We start from the raw sequence: 20491 nt of genomic DNA, 5'->3' as shown, positions 1-20491 counted from the left end.
TACTGTGTTGCCCATTTACCTGTCTTTTTGAAATAATGGTGTTTGAGGACCAAGTGGCAAAACTTGGGTAGCTATATGTGGTCCAGCATCCTGGATAACATTCCTGATGGCTGGTACTCTGTTTTTGTGGGGGAAAGTGGTCTGGAACCTCAGTATCCCTGATTGCCAAAATAATATTCCCCGGGATAGAGAAAGACTTGTACAGTAGTTGCCCAACAGAGTTGGTGGTTTTCTTTGCGGAAGGAAGAAAGGAAGAGAAAGAAAAATATTTGAAGGAAAGGATGGATTGAACAAACAGGCTCCTGTTCTAAATGTAGAAATGTAGCATCAATGTAGCATTCTCCAAAGCAAATTGTCTTTTTGCAGGTCCCTCCCACCCTGCTTTTCAACGCAAGACTCTTTGTAATGCTTTGCAATGCAAATGTGAAGCTGAAGTTTGGACAGAATGCTCATTGCATGGCAAATTCTTCTCTGCTCCTCCAACACCGTTCTTGCAAATGTAGTTGTGTTGACCCACAAGAAGAAAATCCAAAATCCACATTAGGGCAATACCCTTATTAGGCCAACCAAGATACTACAAGTAGCATGCCAGCTTCTGAGTTCTCCTATACAGGTATTATCTAGATGATAAAAAAACCAAGACTGGTGAGAGGAAACCTGTGTATTTTGCAAAAGTAAAAAATGATACACTTGTGATTAACAGCTGGATCTTATATTTCTAAAAATTGGAGTGTCAACCATTGTATGCTTCTTTTTCCCAGAAGCCCTGCAAAGCACCTAATAGAACCTCATTTGAATATTGCAACCTCCTTCCACGGTCTTTCTGACTAAATTCAGACTCCATGCATGATTTCAACACCAGTCATTTCGCGTCCCCCTTTCTGTCTACTGAATACTGTAATAGTTCTGGAGAAGGCAAAAGCTTGCACACTGTTTTCTTTCAAACATTTTTAACATTGCTTGAGAAAGGTATTTTCTAATGTAGATTTTGAATGAAGAAAGGAAGTTAAGATCATTTTTTTAAGACTATGGTGGCAACTTAAGCGATATGTATGAATTGGCTCTTAGACCTGGAACCTGGTTCCAAGTTGTGCCCAGGAAACTCATGAAACAATTGGCGATTAAATGACCTTTGAGCATGGGCAGAGTGCCTTTCTCTCTTCCTTGAGCACATCCTGGGTTCCATGGGTCAGTGTCAGAGCCTGTTGCATTTCTGGAAGGGATGAGGAGAGGAGGAGTCTGAGGTCCATCACTGTGTACATGTGCCTGTTTATTTATCTGTTAACCAGACCCAGCCTGGTTACCTGTAAAAAGTTTAGGGGAAATGTGTTTGGTGAATCAGGTCACATGCTACCCTAGAACAAACCAGAGATGATTGAATTAGCACCAGCACCTTCTGTTGCAGAGATGGAGAACCTGAGACTCTTTGGATGTTGTTGGACTACAACTTTCATCATCTCTGACTCTGACCTTTGTCCATGCTGGCTGGGGCTGATGGGAGTTTGAGTTCTCATCCTTGGTCTGTTGCCACAATTTCCCAAGTTTAAAATGGACCTATCTAAGGAGCAGCATGTGTATTTTTTTCATGTCCCCTCTATTTATTTACTTTATTTCAAACATTTACATCCCACTTCTTGATTGTATTTTTCCAAGGCAGGAGGGTTGTATGTTGCTGGTGTGTGACTTTCTGGTGGAGCTGGGCAGGGTTGTTGGCTTCAAAGGGCTAGAGCTGCTTTGCACAAAGCTGGGGCAGGATGTGGTAAAATAACGACAAGCATCTCTGCATTTGAAGAGATAACCGACTTTGTGAGCAGAGATCACTGATAAGATGAATGGTGGGAGTTCAGGCATAGAATACAAACTTTTGATAACTTTCTGATCAATTTGGGCTAGATCTTGCCTAGAATTTCTTTCTTAATTACAGGTCTTGAACTTGGAAGGTGTGAATCATGTCAGAGAAAACGGTGCCTGTGATCATGCACAGAGTGTTCTTTTTGTATATGTGCTGCCGAAGCGAGCACCACAGAGTGTTCTTTTCTTCCCCTTTTCAGTAACCACAGTTTGCATCCACATACCTGGAATTGAGGTAAAGTTTTCCAGGAAAGATTGTGTGACCTTCCCATTCACAGTTCACCTGCAGCATCACTTGCTTGAAATAAAGCAGGGAGGTCGAAGACCTCGCCTTACTAAAGAAGGCCAATCTAGCTTACACTGTGATTCAGCCACGCAAATCTGTGGACCAGCTGAAGTGCCCCAGTATCTTTCTCTCACTAGGTCTGGTTCAGATGACACACTAAGCCAAACCATGGCTTGGGATGGCTCAGTTGCAGAATAACCAAGGAGGAGCAAAGTACAGTAGCCACATTCTCCTTTCTGGAGAGCGTGCTAAGCCATGGTTAGGCTCACTAGGATGTGTGAAACCAGGTCACTATGACAGGAATCTTTGTTGAATCCTTGTTTTCTCCCTGCCAAAGGCTGTTTTCTGTAGTGCAGATATATTTCTTGGCTGCTGTAGGTTCTACATTCAAATTATGTAATAACCACATTATACTTTGTGTGCTAGAACTGTCTTTGATTCAGTGCTGTGGATGTTAGTTAAGAAGGAATATTTCATGCACTTAACAGGATTTTCAAGAAAAGAAAAAAGTATGAGCTTTCAGATGCACCAGAAGTTTAGGCAAAATCTGATGAGAAAGCAGGACAAGGCTGCTTCCAGGACAGAATAATAATGTGTGAAAGGTGCCCCACTCCCAAGAAGGGAAAACACCCCTGGGTAAGATTATTTTAAGGCAATGGGAGGTCCTGGGCTCTCCAATACTGGTAGATAATATGCATTCTCATGGCAAGTGGTCATGGATAGCTTTATGAATTAGTCTAATTTGTCATCTTTTTTAAGCAATCCAAGTTAGTGGCCATTTCTGTATACTATACAAGTGAATTCCCTAGTTTTAACTACCTGCTGTGCGACGAAGTATTTCCTTTTGACCTCAGTCTTCTAACATTCAACTTTATGGAGGCCCCAGGTCTAGCTTCGCAGTCATGTAGTTTGCCCTTTGCTGAAACTTTTCTGACTCTACAGTAGCACATAATGAATGGTCTTGTGTTGCTTTTATGTGTCAGCAGTAGGAGGCCCACAGGCACTCTGAGAACTCTGTTAAAGGGATCACTGCCATTTCTCTAGTGCTTGTACTGGTGTTCCTCCATGTTAATTTCCTAAATGTGAGGCATTGTTGGCAGTATTTTGGGGACAGTTGGCACAGTGCTGCAACTTTGCTTTCTCCCCCAAGGATGGGAATTAATGCCTCTTCGCCCAGGGCCGGGTGTAGGAGACGGGGACTTTTTTTAAGAGCAGGAGTGATGTCAATGTGATGTCTAATGAAAAAGAGGGTAAATGAGGGTGCACCCACACTTTGCTTGTCCCGTGCCTAGAAAAATCAGAGCAAACCTCAATCCACAGAAAACTTGACGTTTGCTTCAGTTGATTGACATTTGCTCTGATTAAGTGGTGATGTTTTCCCTGGAGGGAGAGGCAGGTACAAACAGAAGTGTGGACAAGCCCTGATTGGCGGTCCTTGCTTATGGAATCGAGTGAGGCTAATAATCAAGCAGAGGCTTTTGTCTTTGATTGTGTTCCTACCTTACTCTAGCAGCTGAAATGGTAACACTTCCTTTTTGAAGTTTGCATTTCTTCTACTTATTTAGAAATTTGCCAAATCATTTACGAAAGAGGGCCCTTCTTGGACTCATAAAGAATTGTTGCTGAAAGAGATTTGGAACATATCCAGAAGAATTCAGTGTTGCGCGGTTATTATCATTCCATTAGTGCAAGCATTTCTGCTTGCCTGACAGAATGACCTCTCCTTTCCTCCACCAGTGTGCTGTTCTGGAGGTTTTCCAGAGCAGATCGGGAGAAGGAGAGTGGAAGAAGCCGCCCTGCCCTGGTGTGCTCACAGGAGCCCTTGTGTCGGCTTCTGTTAGTGTACTGGGTTAGTTCAATCTGGCCCATAGCTTCCTTCTTGACAGCAGTCATATGAGCAATTGCTGTCAGTTGGAAATCCCCCAACTTTAGTAGTACAGTAATGCAATGGTATGATAATGTTTGGGAGATAGCTTTTATGACCATAAAAGACGAGAAGAAGGTTGCAATGCACAAGTAAATTGATAGAACTATGGAGTTTAAAAACCATTGTAACTCAAAATATTAAGATATTGCACAACCTTGTGCTTTATTTTCACTCATGATCGCTGTGCATTAGACTGCAATTCCCATTATCCCTGACAGCTGACCATGAAGGCAGGGGGCTGATGGGAGCTAGAGTCCAGCAACACAAGGTGGTGGGGGGTGACGGCTTTCCCCCCCCCTTCTCTGTCTTAGCTGCTACTTTCTTTCTTCTGCCACTAAATAAGTATGATTGCCTAGAATTGTAGTCATTATATATGTAATTTTGTACAATACACTACAGCAGTCGCCACTAAGCTCTATGGGCAACTGGGCACATATGGTATCTTGAGGAAGCAACAGGGGTGTCCTTTACAAAATGGTTGCAAAAAATGGTTGCCATATGAAAAAGAGACAGGGCCACAAGATGGTCCGTCAGTGGGGTGGAATGGCACCTACATCAGCCACTGCCACATTCACTCTTTGCAGCTCTCCTCTGTTCAGAACAGATGGGAGGGTAAGCACCCATTCCTGAGCCAGTGCAAATAGAAACTGAGCAGGATGAGTAAACAGTTTCTTGTATATTGTGGATTTTAGGAAATAGCTACTGAGACCTTTCGTGGACACCATAGGAGATATTAGTGAGCGCAATGTCACCATGTTAGTGACTGCTTGTGTTGCAGTTTTGTATTTCTAATAAAGAGCCAAAGATGGCATTTCAGCTGGCTTGATACCTTTTGTTAAAGGTCAATGTTTTCTACAAGTTGAATTTATCCCATAATTTATTACTGTCAGCTGATTATAATCAAATGGGTTTTGTGCCACAGATTGCTGTTCTTTAGTGGGGTGTGTGTATGCATGTATAAATTTACATGTATCAGTTGATACAGCTGCCTGCATTTTTGGACTTTCTTCAAAGGTGTGGTGCAAACTTGTTTAATACGGTTTCAACATCCCGTGGTGCAGGCAAAAACATGAATGGCTGTATCCTCACCATGCATCTTGCTCAACTGATGACGTGCCAAATCATTACTAATTACTCTAGCTCTTCCCTATATGACTCACGTTGCTTCTAGTAACGACTGTGCAACTGGTGCAAGGAATGTTTCGAGAAAGCACACAACTCACTTGGATGAGAGGGTGCAGAACATTCTGTTTCAGAAAAAGGTAGGGCTGAAGGGAACAAAGTGTGGGAGGGACCAGATCTCAGTGGTAGATTGCTTTCTTTCATGCAGATCAGAGCTGGGCCAACTTGGTTCCCTCCTGATGTTGTTGGCTACAACTCCCACCATCACTGGCTATGGGCCATGCTGGCTGGGGCTGATGGGAACAGGGAGACAAACAGCATCTGTAGGGCACCATGTGAGCTACCCAGGGATTTCTAGTTCTATCCCTGGCATCTGCAGGTTTTAAAAAAGATTGGGTAGCCCTGCTTTGGAATCTCAACTGCATCAGTCTCAGGCAGTTTGGCCAGTGGTCAGGGATGATGGGAGATGTAGTCTGGCAGTATCTGGAGGAGAGCTACACACTCCCCATCCCTAAGGTAGCAGGTGATCGGAAAGCTTCTCTATTTGAAACCCTGGAAAACTGCTTCTGGTCTGATGAAAAATAGTCTGATTTGGCATAAGACATATGTTTGTGTTTCTGACTTGGGGTTGTACCAGTGATGACATGTGTCATTGTACACCTTTTTGGAACAGAAGACTAGGATGCAAAGTACTGAGAGGAGAACCGTAGGAGTTAGTCATAGTTGTTGGCACCTATCTGTCTCAGCAGACATGGAAGGGTGCACTTTCAGTGTCAAATCATTAGAGAGTTACAGCTATGGCTGTGGAGACAGATATGGGAGAGACGTGTTTTATTGTCGGTGGGACAGCTAAAGGTATCTGATTTTGCTGCTACAGGTGAACAATGATGTTTATTCTCTCTGCACTCCTCCCTTCTTCTGCAGAGAACGCAGGAATTAGTTATGTTTATTAAATTGGTGATTATTTAGAAAGCAAGTTTTTGAAAAGGCACAAGCAGCAGAAGTAACACTTTTTCAGAAAAGAAGCTAGGGAGATGAGGCAGAGAGAGAGAGAGAGAGAGAGAGAGAAGGTGGGGGAAATGAGTGGCATGGCAAGAACAGCCAGTGATGACGGGGGCTGTATGTGGAATAATGGAGAAAGTGGAACAGCAAAGGCTAGCATTTGTACTAAGAAAGATAAATTTGATGCCATATCTCATGCTAACAAATATCGTCAACCTCCTTTCAGCCTCCCTTAAGTGACATTATGAAAGCTATAAAAAAAGACTGGCGTTTGAGTTGGGACCTGAAGTGACATTTCAAAGTGAAATTGGAGGTTCCTTGTTGAATGAAATTACCCCCGGATTTTAGGTGGAGGCCAAAATAGTTTGTGAAATATCTTGGGGGAGGCTAATGGGACTTCCCTATCAGGTATGGAAAAGAAATATGAACCTCACATTGAAAGGGAATGGTCCACAACAGTGGCATAGCATGTGGGGGGCAGGAGCCAGGGTGCTATTGCCCTGGGTGCAAAATTAGGGGGGGGGAGCAAAAATTCGAAAGAAAAATAAACTCCTTTGATAGTTTTAGTTTTTTTTTTTAAAAAAAGCCAATCAAGCAGTGTAATCATTTCAAGAAATAAATAATAGCATAGCCTCCAAATGCCACTTTTTAGCCATGGCACCCACGGGAAAAAATAAGCAAATCTGCTTTGTTCTTAAACAGAGAAATCCTGGTTTAAGATGGGGCCATAGGCAAAATTGCAGCTGGCTTTCAATGCCTTTGAGGCTCTCCTGTGCAAGTGATGAAGTGCTCCTTCCTGTTCAGTTTGCCTTCTACTGTTGCCCGCCCACGCTCCTGCTCACCCAGGCTCTTTCCCCAGGCTCTCCCTCCCTCCCCAATCCCATGACCAGAAGGGCAGGAGGGACCATTAAACCACTCAGGCGAGGTCTCTTCAGCTTGGCAGAGGAGCATTGCAGCAAAACAGTTGCCTTACAGCCAACGGGAGAGCAGCTGCCTCTGCATGGCTTTGCAAAATAAATAATAATAATAATAATTCTTCCAGTAGCACCTTAGAGACCAATTTAAGTGTGCATGCACACAAAAGCTCATAGCAATAACAAACTTAGTTGGTCTCTAAGGTGCTACCGGAAGAATTTTTTTGTTTGTTTGTTTGTTTGGACTACGGCCGACGAACATGGCTACCTACCTGTGACTGTGGCTTTACAAAGTTAGCTAGTGTTTTTTCCTCCCCCCCCCCTGTCTAGCCCAAACCCAAGCATGTCTACTTGGAAGTAAGTGCCATTGAGGTCAGTGTGCATGCACACGAAAGCTTATACCAAGAACAAACTTAGTTGGTCTCTAAGGTACCGGTATATGAAAGATGGGTGCAGATGACTAGTACCTGCCGAAACAAACATGGAAGAGAACTGAAATGAGACTTTTTCAAAAAGAACAGGCTGCCTTGAAAATTGAGCAGTGCCTGCTAATAATTCAGGCACAGCCAGCAAATGGACTGCAAGTCCTAATGTAATGGTTTCTAGGTCTGAGCTTGCTACTACCCCAGTGGGAGGAAGCCTGGGCAACCTATAGGTGCTGCTTTGAGCAGGAAGAGAGCAATACCCAGTTTTAACAAACCCAATTTTTGCCTTTAAATGGAGATGAAATAAACTAGGCATCCAGTTTTTTCACTTTGTAAGTTCATTAGTAACAATGACGGGGTTCAATACTGGACTGGAGGAAGGGATTTAGGGAGTGGTAACAGTCCACGGGTTAGGAGGCGCTATATTTGCCCTGGGTGCTGGCGACCCATGCCGTGCCACTGATCCACAAGGATAAATGGCATCTTCCCTTAAAGGGACCTCAGGCAGCAGAAAAGGATACTGTGTAGCAGGATTAGGAAATACCTCCTCCATCTTGGAGAGCTATAGCTAGTCAGGGCTAGAAAGCACATTTGTCTGGAGTTATTGAACATGTTTATGTGAACTGAATGGTTATTAAGTGTCTGAGTTACCTTCTAAATAGCATTTAACATATTTAATATGGTTTTGCTAATTCCCCGTTTGTGGCCTTAAAAAGTTCCTTTTGAAAACTATAAATGCAAATAATAGTCATGCATCCAGCCCCTGGGCTTTAAAACCAAGCTGGTCAATGTAAATATTTGTCTTTTCTGTACAGTAATTTCATAGCATCCTTTTGTGCAATGATCTGAAAGTGAGTTGATATTATTATTATTATTATTATTATTATTATTATTATTATTATTATTTATTATTATTATTATTTGCATTTGGCCCTTCCTAACAATGAGCTCAGGGTAGCATATATGGTTGTTCTTCCCCTCCCCTATTTTATCATGACGATAACCCTTTGATGTGAGTTAAGCAGAGAAAGCGACTGGCTCAATATGCTCCATGGATGAGTGGAGAATTCTGTCTGGGTCTTCCCAACAGGCTAACCCCTGCACCAACTTCATGCAACTCAAAAGCTCAGATGCTTCAGTCTCTCTGTCTAAGCATGGCCAGGGAGCTAGCTAGCTCATTCAATTTTTTGGTTTGGTTCTGGTTCAAATATGACTGGTTTGGTTCCAGTTTAGACTGATAAGTCTACCTATTTAATAGATTTATATTTGACTTTTTTGACAAGAAAATGGCTTGCATTTACAGAATGCAAATGTATGCCAAATTGATAAGGACAAAATTTTGGGCTATGGTACTTAAATCTTCACTTAAACTTCACTAGGGTCTAGCTTTGCAGGTTCAGAATCGATCAGGTTCAAGCAAGAGATCTCTGCCAGGCAAAATGGAAGCAAAACAGTGGCTAGAAGAAAGCTGGATCATTTGTTATTGCTACAAGGTTCCAACTCCCAAGCAAAACATGGGAGAAGCCCAGAACAAAGGGCACATTCTTTTGTGGTTTCTGTCAGGACTGGTAATAACAGCTCCGATAATTTAGAGCGGTGCTTGGTATACGCGGTAGCACATCTGAAGGATTATGGTGTCCTTGTTCCATTCATGCCATGGGTCGGGTCAACTCCACCCTTGGAACTAAATAAAACCATCTATTTGGCTACTTTTTGGGGAATGTTTCAGAAAGTGGGGTTTCCTTGCCTTATTACGGCACTGGGAACCCAGTAGAGGTTGCCTAATGGAGGGAAATGTATTGAAATTAGCAGTGGTGTGTATGCAATGTTGTGCAGCGGAACCAACCCTTCTGTTTTGGAGCTGTGGCTTTGTCAAATCCCTACAGCGTAGCACTCAAGCTCAGGAGGCCAACGCTTCTGATACGTTGGTTGGGTAGACCTCCCCCCCATGTCCATAACAGTTTGAACTGTGGTAAGGTGGCATAAAGATAAGATTATGTATGAAGATAGGAGTGAGAGAACAAATTGAAAACAGCGCCAAGAGGTATGGCCTTAAGGGAAAGTGGAGTTGGGGCTTTAGTGTCAATCTCAAGCTGCAGCCTATTAGACCATGCCTCTCAGACATTTTTAAAGCTTTCTGGGGGTTATTGAGTTATGGAGTTCCAGAGACCCTGAAGTAATAATAAAAGAAGAAGTGCAAAGATCTAAACTTCATTTTAAAAGTGGGCCTGAGGGAAGCTTCTGTTTAAATGGATACACCAAGATGGTGGATGAGAATTGACCCAATGAGCCCATGCACTTCAAAATTTACCATATCATTCTAGAAGATCTCAGATGTAGGAGAAAAGTAAAGTAGCTCCCACACTAAGAAAAAGAAAAAAACCCCGCATGCAAACTTGTTTCGCTTCCGTGACATAACCTGGGTTTGGCACTGTGTGGATTTTCCTTTTCTGCACTTCAAGTGAAACTGGGGCGCTTCCTCCTTCACCTCGCAGCTTGCTAGGCTTCTGACCTGCCCAGCCCCTGTTAGTGCAGGTGACTCTTCCCCATAGGACTGACACTCTCACTGGCAAGAGCTCTGTAATGGGAGGAGGAAAAGCTTTGAGAAAGGACACAACTCACTGGGCATCTCCAGTTTAAAAAAAAAAAAAAAAGATCAGGCAGCACAGACCCTGAAATATTAAAACAACAAATAAAAAAGTACAAACATCTAAACTTCATTTTGAAAAGTGGGACTCGGGGAACAGTTTCTCTCTAAATGGATACACCAAGAACCACAAAGCAGAGAGTTGACGCCTGACATTCCTCCCCACAGGGCAGTGGGTGGCATAAAGGTAAAGGTACTGGTACCCCTGTCCGTACGGGCCAGTCTTGACAGACTCTAGGGTTGTGCGCTCATCTCACTCTAGAGGCCAGGAGCCAGCGCTGTCCGCAGACACTTCCGGGTCACGTGGCCAGTGTGACATCGCTGCTCTGGCGAGCCTGCACCAGTGCAACACACGGAATGCCGTTTACCTTCCCGCTATAAAGCGGTACCTATTTATCTACTTGCACTTTAAGGGTGCTTTCGAACTGCTAGGTGGGCAGGAGCTGGGACCGAAAGACGGGAGCTCACCCTGCCGTGGGGATTCGAACCGCCGACCATGCGATCGGCAAGTGGGTGGCATAGAGAGTCCTCTTTGGAATGCAGGGAGGAGACAATCCTGCAGGGACAGGCTCAGGTCTCTCTTTTTGGCTGCCTGCCTGCTTTCCCACAGGGCAGTTGCTGGAGGATTTCCCTTGAAGGGAAGGGATAGCTTAACTGGAACAGAAACGCCTATAGATGTTTTCCACCATCCAACCCAGCTCACCTTAACACCTAGGCAGTTCCTGACGCCAGTAGTCCTAAAAGAATGGTGCAGTTTGTGATGCAGAGATACACCCCTCTCATTTGCTGTTAAGTTGCTCAGTCTTCCTTTTGAAACTTTTGCAACCAAATTCCAATTCGCTAGTCTTTTGGAAAAAGCCATGGCATTCTGTGCTGCATGAGACCCTACAAGTCTAAAATTACAGGTTTTGCCAATCTTCAGAGCTACACTGTAGCTGCTACAAAAACTGATGGAGACAGACATCTGCAGAGATGAAACCACCACTTCATTTGCTTGTTTCTCTTCTCATGATCATTATCACAAGCACAGAATGGTGTGTGCCTTCCCCTACCCACAAATGCTTTATCTATGCAGCAACCATGTGAGCGAGGTTAGGCGAAGAGAAAAAGAGGGCATTACTCACCCAAAGTCACCCACGGTTTTGGGGCTTAAGAGTAGGAATAAACAAATCTGTCCATTTTGGCTTCTCATTTTTCTGACGATCAGTTTGCCCCATCTTCACTTCAGTTTCCTTTTTAAAAAATGATACGAAAATGCACAGGCATTTCTCCTAAGGTAATGCAGAAACATTTTGAACACACTTTAAAAAAAGGTAAAGGACCCCTAACAGTTAAGTCCAGTCGCGAACGACTCTGGGGTTGCGGCACTCATCTCACTTTACTTGCCGAGGGAGCTGACCTTTGTCCGCAGACAGTTTTTCCGGGTCATGTGGCCAGCATGACTAAGCCGCTTCTGGCAAATCAGAGCAGCGCACGGAAACGCCGTTTACCTTCCCGCCGGAGCAGTACCTATTTACTTGCACTTTGATGTGCTTTTGAACAGCTAGGAGCTGGGACCAAGCAATGGGAGCTCACCCCGTCGCGGGGATTCAAACCGCCGACCTTCCGATCAAGCCCAAGAGGCTCAGTGGTTTAGACCACAGCGCCACCCACGTCCCTTGAACACTTACCTTCCCATAATATTTCTGTGCTACCTTTGTTGTTGTTGTTGGAGAACTACATTGCAAAATTAGGAATCCAAATTTCAAAGGGCAGCTCAGTTTTTGTTGTCATAATAATAATACCTTTACTGTCAATATACAAGCTGTGTACAATGAAATTAACCGAGCCTCCCTCCCCCCCCAAACACTCCGTCTCATTGCACTCTGTGCGCTTGTCGCACAACACACCAACCCCGAAAGTCACTATATTACTGTATTGCACTATATTACTGTATTTTCCTTTGAGCAGCCTAACAGCCCACGGATAAAAACTGTTTTTTAGCCTGCTGGTTTGACTGATTATACTTCTGTTTCTCCTGCCCAAGGGTAGAAGATTAAAGAGGTGCTGGCCGGGGTGTGAAACATCCCTGAGAAATTTTCTCGCTCTCTAGCGGGCTCAGGGGACAGCCCATGATACCATGTGCTGTGTTCACCACCCTCTGTAAAGACTTTCTGTCCGTGGCTGTCAAGCCAACGTACCACACTGTGATACAATGTGAGAGGACACTTTCTATTGTGGACCGGTAGAAGGAGGTCATCAATTGTTGTTTAACATATTGGTTTGGGAAGAGTGAATTGGGTAGTTTCCCATTAAAGTGCAAATGGAAGAAATTTCTCCCCACTCCCTGGCTGAGAGCTCATTCCTTGCTCACCCCATCCAGGCTGCTGCTGCCTTTCTAAGGTTTCTTCTCTCTCCTTGCATCTTTGCTCCAGGATGCGTCCAGTCCAGAAGTCCTTGTGTGTGCTGATGGTGCTGATGGCATCCCTGGCTTTTCTCTATCTTCATGTCTGGTCACCGAAGCCCTACAGTACGGTGGACCTGCGACACCGGCCAGGCCGAACGCCAGAGCAGCTGTTGAGTGACCATCTGCTGGTGCCTGAGAAGAAATATGCACACATTGCTTTCCGGATTAAGGAGGAGATCCTGGAGTAAGCGCCCATCCCTATTTAACAAGGACAGTGCCTGTTTTTGGGTACCAGGCCCTCATGAAGCGCTATTTCTTTTTTGTTTGGGGGTGGGGGAGGTGTTGTATATGTGCTTTTAAAAGGGTATAGTGTCCGAACATCTGCAGTAGGATTCTCAAGGTTTCCATTCAACCCCCTTCCCAGGCGTGGGGGGGGGGGGGACACAGTCAATTGAGAAGATAAGTATCTGAATATAGGAATGGATGCATTGTGACATTAATGTGCATGCATGTAAATACTCATATCCCAAAACATAGAGCTGACTATGGTGTGGCTCCAGTGGCCAACTCCTCCTCCTCCTGCCATGGAGGGGAAGGAGGGTCAGAGCAGTCTCCTGCCAGTAGCAATGCCAGGAGGAGGGGAAGGAGGAGCCATTGAAGCTGTGTGGCTCCACCCATGGCTTCTCCCAACATTCTGGTGTCACACGTGGGACGTTGCACATGTGACACCCCCCCGCCCTTGTAAGCTGGCTCCTCTGACTGGATTTAAGACTCAGGAGACCACCTGGGGTGCCATGTGGGGCAAGAATGTCTGGACTGTAGATTCAGCTGTCCACTCAACAGCTGAAATGATGTTACACATCATAGGGAGCAGAGCAGGTCAGTGGTGTGGCCTAGGGAGAGAAACCTCTAGCCCCAAAGGTGTTCCAGTTGCTAGTACCTTGCTTCCATTCCTCCTGCCACTGCTTCCCCAGATACTAAATGTGTTTCACTTTTACCTCTACTATAATAGGCAACAGCCAGTGGTGCAGTAATGTAAATTTAGATTCTGGATTTATAGGTCTTATTCCGCTCCTGCTTTTAGATGTTAATGTAGCCTTGCTGCTTTGGAAGGGGGCAGGGTCCTGCTCATTCCTCTGTGTGGGGTCCTGAGCTGCTGTCCCACAGTCCTATCTTGATGTTACTGAGGGCAACATCCATCTCCATTGGGGGGGGGGGGGAGATTATTAAATATTCTTCCAAGTAAGTCATGCTGTTGTTGCACATAGTGTATTCAGCATTGACAAAACGAGAATACCCCTCATCAATGTTTACTGACACGTACTTGTCCCTTCCCAGGCTCCTTCCAAAGAACTCCTGCAAGTGTGAGGTGGAACCTAGTATGAACTTCCCACTTCAGAAACAGCTCTTTGGTCACATCTATTCTCTGGAATTCGCAAACGCCTTCAGTCCTTCCGAACTGCCAGAGATAAACAGCAGGCGAAAACAGGAGTACCGCAGTTACCAGCAAAGGTGAGCTTCGCCTGTGGCACGGTGGGTTCCCTGATCACGCCACACACGCTTGGTAGGGAGTTCTGTCGCAAAGGAGCAGCTGCTGGAAAGGCCCTGCTACTTGCTGCCATCCTTTTGTACAGGACCGCAGATGATGGTAACAGGGGAGTCTCACATGGGAACCGGAAACTATTGGGCGGTGCTTGGTTTATAGAATGGCAGCAGATTCCTGTTCCATCAGCAGAGAATTAAACCATAAAAGGTACTCCTGACCAGAGATATTATCCAGACTTAGGGGAAAGCTGGGTATATTTCCTTGCTTATCCCGTTAACGAAACCCAGCTTCCATTCCAGTGGTTTTTCCTAACCCTGCACTATTGTAACCATTTAATATCACGTATACCCTTTAAACCCTTAATTTACCAACAACTCTGGTAACTCTGGGGTCTAGACATTGTACAAACCACTCAGATATATTTACTGTATTTAACAAAGATATTACTGTTTGCTGACATGGTTACTTTAAAATAGTACTGCCTCATTAAGTAGATAACATGTTAACTGTCACTGTAAATACCAACAGCTTATTTCTAGTGACACTCACCAGTTTACACCTTTTGACATGTGCAGCTAGTCCCCTTTGTTGCTGCCCATTTTGCGCCGTCAGCTACGCATAAAGTGCTTGATCTGCAATTCTCTCTGAAGCTTCTACAGTGTGATTTGTTGTATTCTCCTGATGTTTCCTTATCTGTAACATGGCTTGCTTACTCCATTTCAGTGTGGTGTAGTGGTTAAGAGCGGTAGTCTCCTAATCTGGGGAACCGGGTTCGTGTCTCCGCTCCTCCACTTGCAGCTGCTGGGTGACCTTGGGCCAGTCACACTTCCTTGAAGTCTCTCAGCCCCACACCTCACAGAGTGATTGTTGTCGGGGAGGAAGGGAAAGGAGAATGTTAGCCGCTTTGAGACTCCTTAAAGGGAGTGAAAGGCAGGATATCAAATCCAAACTCTTCCATTTCCATCACATCAAATATGGCCTTGCTTTCTTTCCACCCAGCAGTTTCTCTTCAAGACAACTTAACTAAATGATTTTAATTATTTCAGTACCTCCACACCTCCAGTGTGTGGTTGACTTGGCATGTAGCCTCCATCGTCCTCCATGTTTCCTCACATGGGCACACAGCTCATGTTAGATAGACTCCTGCAGATTCCATAGCTGCTGCCTTGCTTGAGCAGAAATGCACCTCGGCAGAAAGCTGGCCTCGTACTCTGTCACCTCCACTGGTCAGTACCACAGCGGAGTGAAGGGCCAGTTGTTTGGTGCCTCCTCTCAGCTTGAGGGGTGGTACATCATCGACGTAGCCGGTGGGGGTGTCAGCTGCCTCCCTAAATCAATCAAAATCAATACAAATCCCCTTTTTTGGATAGAAACCTGCCAAATATGCTAGGCAGAGGCAGGTTACTTTAGCATGCATGGCTTAGGGTTAGACTGCCACATTTATTTTTGGGGGGTGTGAATCCATAGCCTCTTTGTTCTGATCAATGGAAATGTCACAAAATGGTGAGCAAGCTTTTGAGACCACCAGAACTCTTCACAAGGCTGGATGTTTAGAAAAGCAGAAGAAGGTGAGGAAAAAGCTGACTTTGCATTGATGCCATAATGTCTGCAGGGCAAGCATTTATTTTTCTAGTATAATCCTAGAAGGGATGTGGCTATGGGGGTTGTCCCAAAGAGCACCTGCACTTCAGAATTTAACTCATCAGCCACGTAAAGTAAACCCCCTGAATTTGGCAGGACAAATTTCTGAGTAAACACAGGATTGCAATCTGTGGCTGCAGTCCTAAGCACATTTCCTAAGGCTCACTCTGGGCAGCTGCAATCCTAAGCAATCTCACGTGGAAGACTTGTGAACTCAGTGGGATTTACTTCTGTGGGAATTTTAGCCACCAGCGAGCTACTGAGAGTCAAAGCAGCAAATGAAGGTGAAGGATCAACTTCCTGTGTCTTCCTTTGACACAGAATGGAGATGTTTGTCAGGCACCGCTTTGAGGGAGTGTGTGCTTACTGGAATTCCCTTCCACTTAGTTCTTAAAATTAAGTAGTCAGCTGGTGATCTGTTTTAATTTTTGTTTGATTTCTACTGCATTAAAATCACTGTAATCCACTTTGATTTTTAAAATGAAATTGTGGGCTACAAATATTTTTATCGATGGATGAAGATATAGGAGCACCTTGTCAAAGCCAGAGGCTGGCATCCCTAAACCTTCTTCCTTCCATTCTCCAAGGTCCCATTCTCCATCTGACCAGCTCCTCATTGTCCGAGCCAACTCACCTCTAGAGTATCCAGCCCAAGGAGTGGAAGTTCGGCCCCTCCAGACCATCCTCATCCCAGGCAAGTCTCTTCCCCTCCACTTGCGTCTCGAAGGAAACAACTATGGGGGTGGCAGGTCTGGGGGACAGGGGACCGTGCTGTTGCGGAAGGTGGTGGGCTTGGCACGGAGACTTCTTATTGTGGAACAGGGAAAGGAGAAAATTCATGAACCTCCTTGTGCATTTTTATTCCTCAGGTCTGAGTCTACAAGCAGCTGAAAGAGCTCTGTACCAGGTAAGGTATTTGGGACACAGAGATCTGATTGCAGGGATTAGGTGACGGTTTCTCAGCCTGATTAGTTTCTAACATCCCTGTATCCTTGCAAAAAGGAAGGCTGGTTGTACCACTTAAATTGCACATGGAGTTGCATGTTTGAATTTTCTGTTGAGGCAGCAGGTGAAGTTGCATGTTTGAATGCATTCAAGCACAGATTTTCCCACCTATAGCCTGAAATGGTGCAGGCCGGAAAAACGGTTACTGCTTGATTCTGCTAAATGTATAAACTGGTCCTGTTTCTTTGACAAATGGCTAGTGTGTGTTATAGTGTGGGTGTTCTTAGATAATCTGAGGCCATGAAGCCACCGGGGGATCTTGTGTCTCTCTGTGTGTGATGATTGCTTGTCTTATATATTACGGTGGTACATTGGTTTGCTAAACGGCGTTTCCGTGTGCTGCGCTGGTGCTGGCTCGCCAGATGCAGCTTTGTCACACTGGCCACGTGACCCAGAAGTGTCTTCAGACGGCGCCGGCTCATGGCCTCTAGAGCGAGATGAGCACGCAACCCTAGAGTCGGACATGACTGGCCCGTACAGGAAGGGGTACCTTTACCTTTACCTTTTACATTGGTTTGCAACCGCTTTGGATTACAACCACGTCAAACCTGGAAGTGCGTGCCCCTTTTTTTGGATTACAAACAACTGGGGTGGGCCATTGGCAAAAGTGCACCTTGGGTTACAACCTGTTTTGGTTTACAACCAGTCCTCCGGAACACATTATGGTACCACTGTATACAGTTGCAGTTATGAGCTGGTTGTTTGGAGCGTGTGACTCCTCTCTTCAACCGGTTTGGGGGGCTTCCGGTGGGTTTCTGGGATTCAATTCTAAGTGTTGATTATCACTTTAATACAGGTGGGGAACCTTTTTCAGCCCAGGGGCCACACTCCCTTCTGCACAAACGTCTGGAGGCCCCGTGCCAATGGTGGGCAGGGCCAGAGTGGCTGGGGCAACCCAGTCAGATGGGCAAGGCACAAATATTATTATTATTTTATTTTATTATTATTTATTAGAAGTGGGTGGAGCATTGCATGTGAATTTTATCTTTATACAGTAGGCTAGTTTATACACAAACCCCTTTACTCTTCACCCAGGAAAGCAATAAACATTATCAGAGAACAAGGACTCATTCCAGCCAGGCAAAAAGATTTGCGGAGGGTGCAGAGTGGGGCTGGTGAAGGGGGTGTCACTTGGGAGGGTGTGAGCAGCACTGCACTAGATGTGGACGCCCCCCCCCCTGCCCCCCGGAGCATTCCCTGTGGAAAAACCTCCAACATCCCGCTAGTCAAAATCAGGACACTCGTTTTTGGGTCCATTCCTCTCACGGGAGCCAGTTGGTTCGTGCCAGAGCACCAGACCAAAAAAACACAGGACATTCTGGGATCCAATCAGAAGGCTTCTGTAATTTGGGGGTGTCCCGCTGAAATCAGCATGGTTGAGCAGTATGCATTTTCAATCTGCGGGAAACCTGAATTGACGTTTGCTCCAAATGTGTGCTAAACAGTAGGTTTTGTGGGGAAAGTTCTGGGGGAAACAATAACAAAGGAATTAAAAAATGCTCAGGCACTGAGCTTTTAAGCATGGCCCTGGGAAGAGCAAAGCAAAAGGCAAGTATGGATGAGCTCTTCCTGTGTTTCCCAGCCCTCTTGCCTTCCTGTTGTCCCTCCCTTTTCTAACTGTTTCCTCTTGGCACCACTTCTTGTTGCACAATGTCAAGTTCTGAAGAAATGCGAACACTCATTTCTTTGTTCAAAGATTTATGCCCTACCCTTCTTTTGCAATCACATTCCTCAGAGAGTCAGGCATCAGCCCAAGTACTGCAAGCCATGATATTTCCAGTCCTCTGGAATTCTCTTCCTGTAGCAGCAAAGAAAGTCCCAGCACCGTTATATTTTTTACGTTTGCTGAAAACTTTAATTCCCCTCCCCAAGGCTTTCCAAATGAGTATTTTTTTCTGCAGTTGGTTTTTATGTTTTAAGACTCTTTTATGATCTGTATTTTTAATATATATGTTACTTTGGCACACTGCTTGGGCATTCTCTGAATGTAGAGTGGTTCATAAATCCTGAAATAAATAATGAATATAATAAAATAAAAACAATAACTTAAAGCAATCAAACATTTACAAATTTTTATATATATATATATATATATATATATATATATATATATATATATGCTTTCGTAGATTTTCACGGGTACAGGAATGCAGGTTTTGGTGTCCTCGGGTGTCTTCCCGTGTAAAAGTTGGGGTGTCTAGGCGACGTTTCGACGAGGTCTCACTCGTCATCTTCAGGCTGGTGCTTTCGGCTTCTTGTTACTGGAACAGAGCAGGATCTCAGTGTTTGAGTTCCTATAAATACTGTTGAGGAGGTGTGGTGTATAGCCTCCAATGTTCTGGGCAGAGAGGAAGTTCCCAGGCTAGTGTGCCTTTTCTTCTTTTGTTCCTTAATTGCTTGAGGGATATCTTGAGTGATTTCTTGAGTGATATCCTGAGTACCACTTAGGTGGGTCATTAGGTGTGGATTAGTTGCTAAAGCCTTTGTGTCTTGACCTCTTGAACTTTGTGAAGAGTTTTTCTGAGAAGATGGCTGTACTGCACTTAGTTGTGCTCTGGCTTGACTTCGTGTATAGGGGCGAGCTGTGGTTTTGTGGCCTGTGCCGGGATTGCAGGGGGGTGCAGCATCCGGAGGTGCCACCATGGTTTGGCTACTGGATGGTGTCTGTAATTTATCTGTGGAGAGGGTCTGGGTTTGGGTCTGGTGTGGTTGATTGGTGATGGCGTTCTGTGTGCCTCTGGATCTGGTGTCAGTTTTTGTGGGGAGGGCTAATTTCCAGATGTCTGGCAAGCGGGATGTGTCGTCACGCTTGTTCATGTTGTGAGGGTGTTTCTCTATCTCGATGGCTTCCATGATTATTCTCTTGTGGTGATGTTCCATGTTAGAGAGCAATTTGGAATCTGCAAAATTAATTTCGTGTCCTGTTTCTTTCATGTGTTGGAAAAGAGAGGAAGTTTTTTCTTCTTTTTTGACGGCATTCTTGTGTTCTGCGATACGTGCATTTATTCGTCTGTTTGTTTGTCCAATGTACGTGGCTGGGCAGACTTTGCAGGGTATTTCATAGACCCCTTGGTTTTCCAACTGGATTTTATCCTTGGGGTTTCTGAGGATATTGGCTATTTTTTGGTTGGCGCAAAAGGCTGTTTTGATATTGTGTTTATGGAGGATTTTGCTAATTTTATCTGTAGTGCCCTTGATATAAGGAAGGAGGGCCATGCCATTGTTTTCTTCTGTGTCTTGGTTTTTGGGGGGTGTTTCTCCTCTCTTTTCCAACACATGAAAGAAACAGGACACGAAATTAATTTTGCAGATTCCAAATTGCTCTCTAACATGGAACATCACCACAAGAGAATAATCATGGAAGCCATCGAGATAGAGAAACACCCTCACAACATGAACAAGCGTGACGACACATCCCGCTTGCCAGACATCTGGAAATTAGCCCTCCCCACAAAAACTGACACCAGATCCAGAGGCACACAGAACGCCATCACCAATCAACCACACCAGACCCAAACCCAGACCCTCTCCACAGATAAATTACAGACACCATCCAGTAGCCAAACCATGGTGGCACCTCCGGATGCTGCACCCCCCTGCAATCCCGGCACAGGCCACAAAACCACAGCTCGCCCCTATACACGAAGTCAAGCCAGAGCACAACTAAGTGCAGTACAGCCATCTTCTCAGAAAAACTCTTCACAAAGTTCAAGAGGTCAAGACACAAAGGCTTTAGCAA

The 20491-nt window shown here is 44.9% G+C and overlaps 1 protein-coding gene across 9 annotated transcripts in view; it reads left to right on the top strand.

Moving 5' to 3' along the window:
- The window catches only part of B4GALNT1 (beta-1,4-N-acetyl-galactosaminyltransferase 1), a 57516-nt gene that overhangs the window by 26267 nt on the left and 10758 nt on the right, over positions 1-20491 (top strand). For 7 of the 9 annotated variants that reach the window (XM_077923781.1, XM_028721337.2, XM_028721336.2 and 4 more), the window contains 4 exons: positions 12589-12804; positions 13899-14072; positions 16335-16441; positions 16617-16654. In XM_077923781.1, the coding sequence (XP_077779907.1) occupies positions 12589-12804; positions 13899-14072; positions 16335-16441; positions 16617-16654 (535 nt within the window). Of the gene's footprint in view, positions 1-2063; positions 2087-12588; positions 12805-13898; positions 14073-16334; positions 16442-16616; positions 16655-20491 lie in introns of those variants that run through there. The other 2 variants (XM_077923783.1, XM_077923786.1) reach the window with 2 other exon arrangements.

The sequence above is a fragment of the Podarcis muralis genome, chromosome 2 (genome assembly GCF_964188315.1).
Source record: "Podarcis muralis chromosome 2, rPodMur119.hap1.1, whole genome shotgun sequence".
NCBI lineage: Eukaryota > Metazoa > Chordata > Lepidosauria > Squamata > Lacertidae > Podarcis > Podarcis muralis.
Note: the sequence above shows the minus strand (reverse complement) of the source record. Positions and strands in the feature narration are given on the sequence as shown.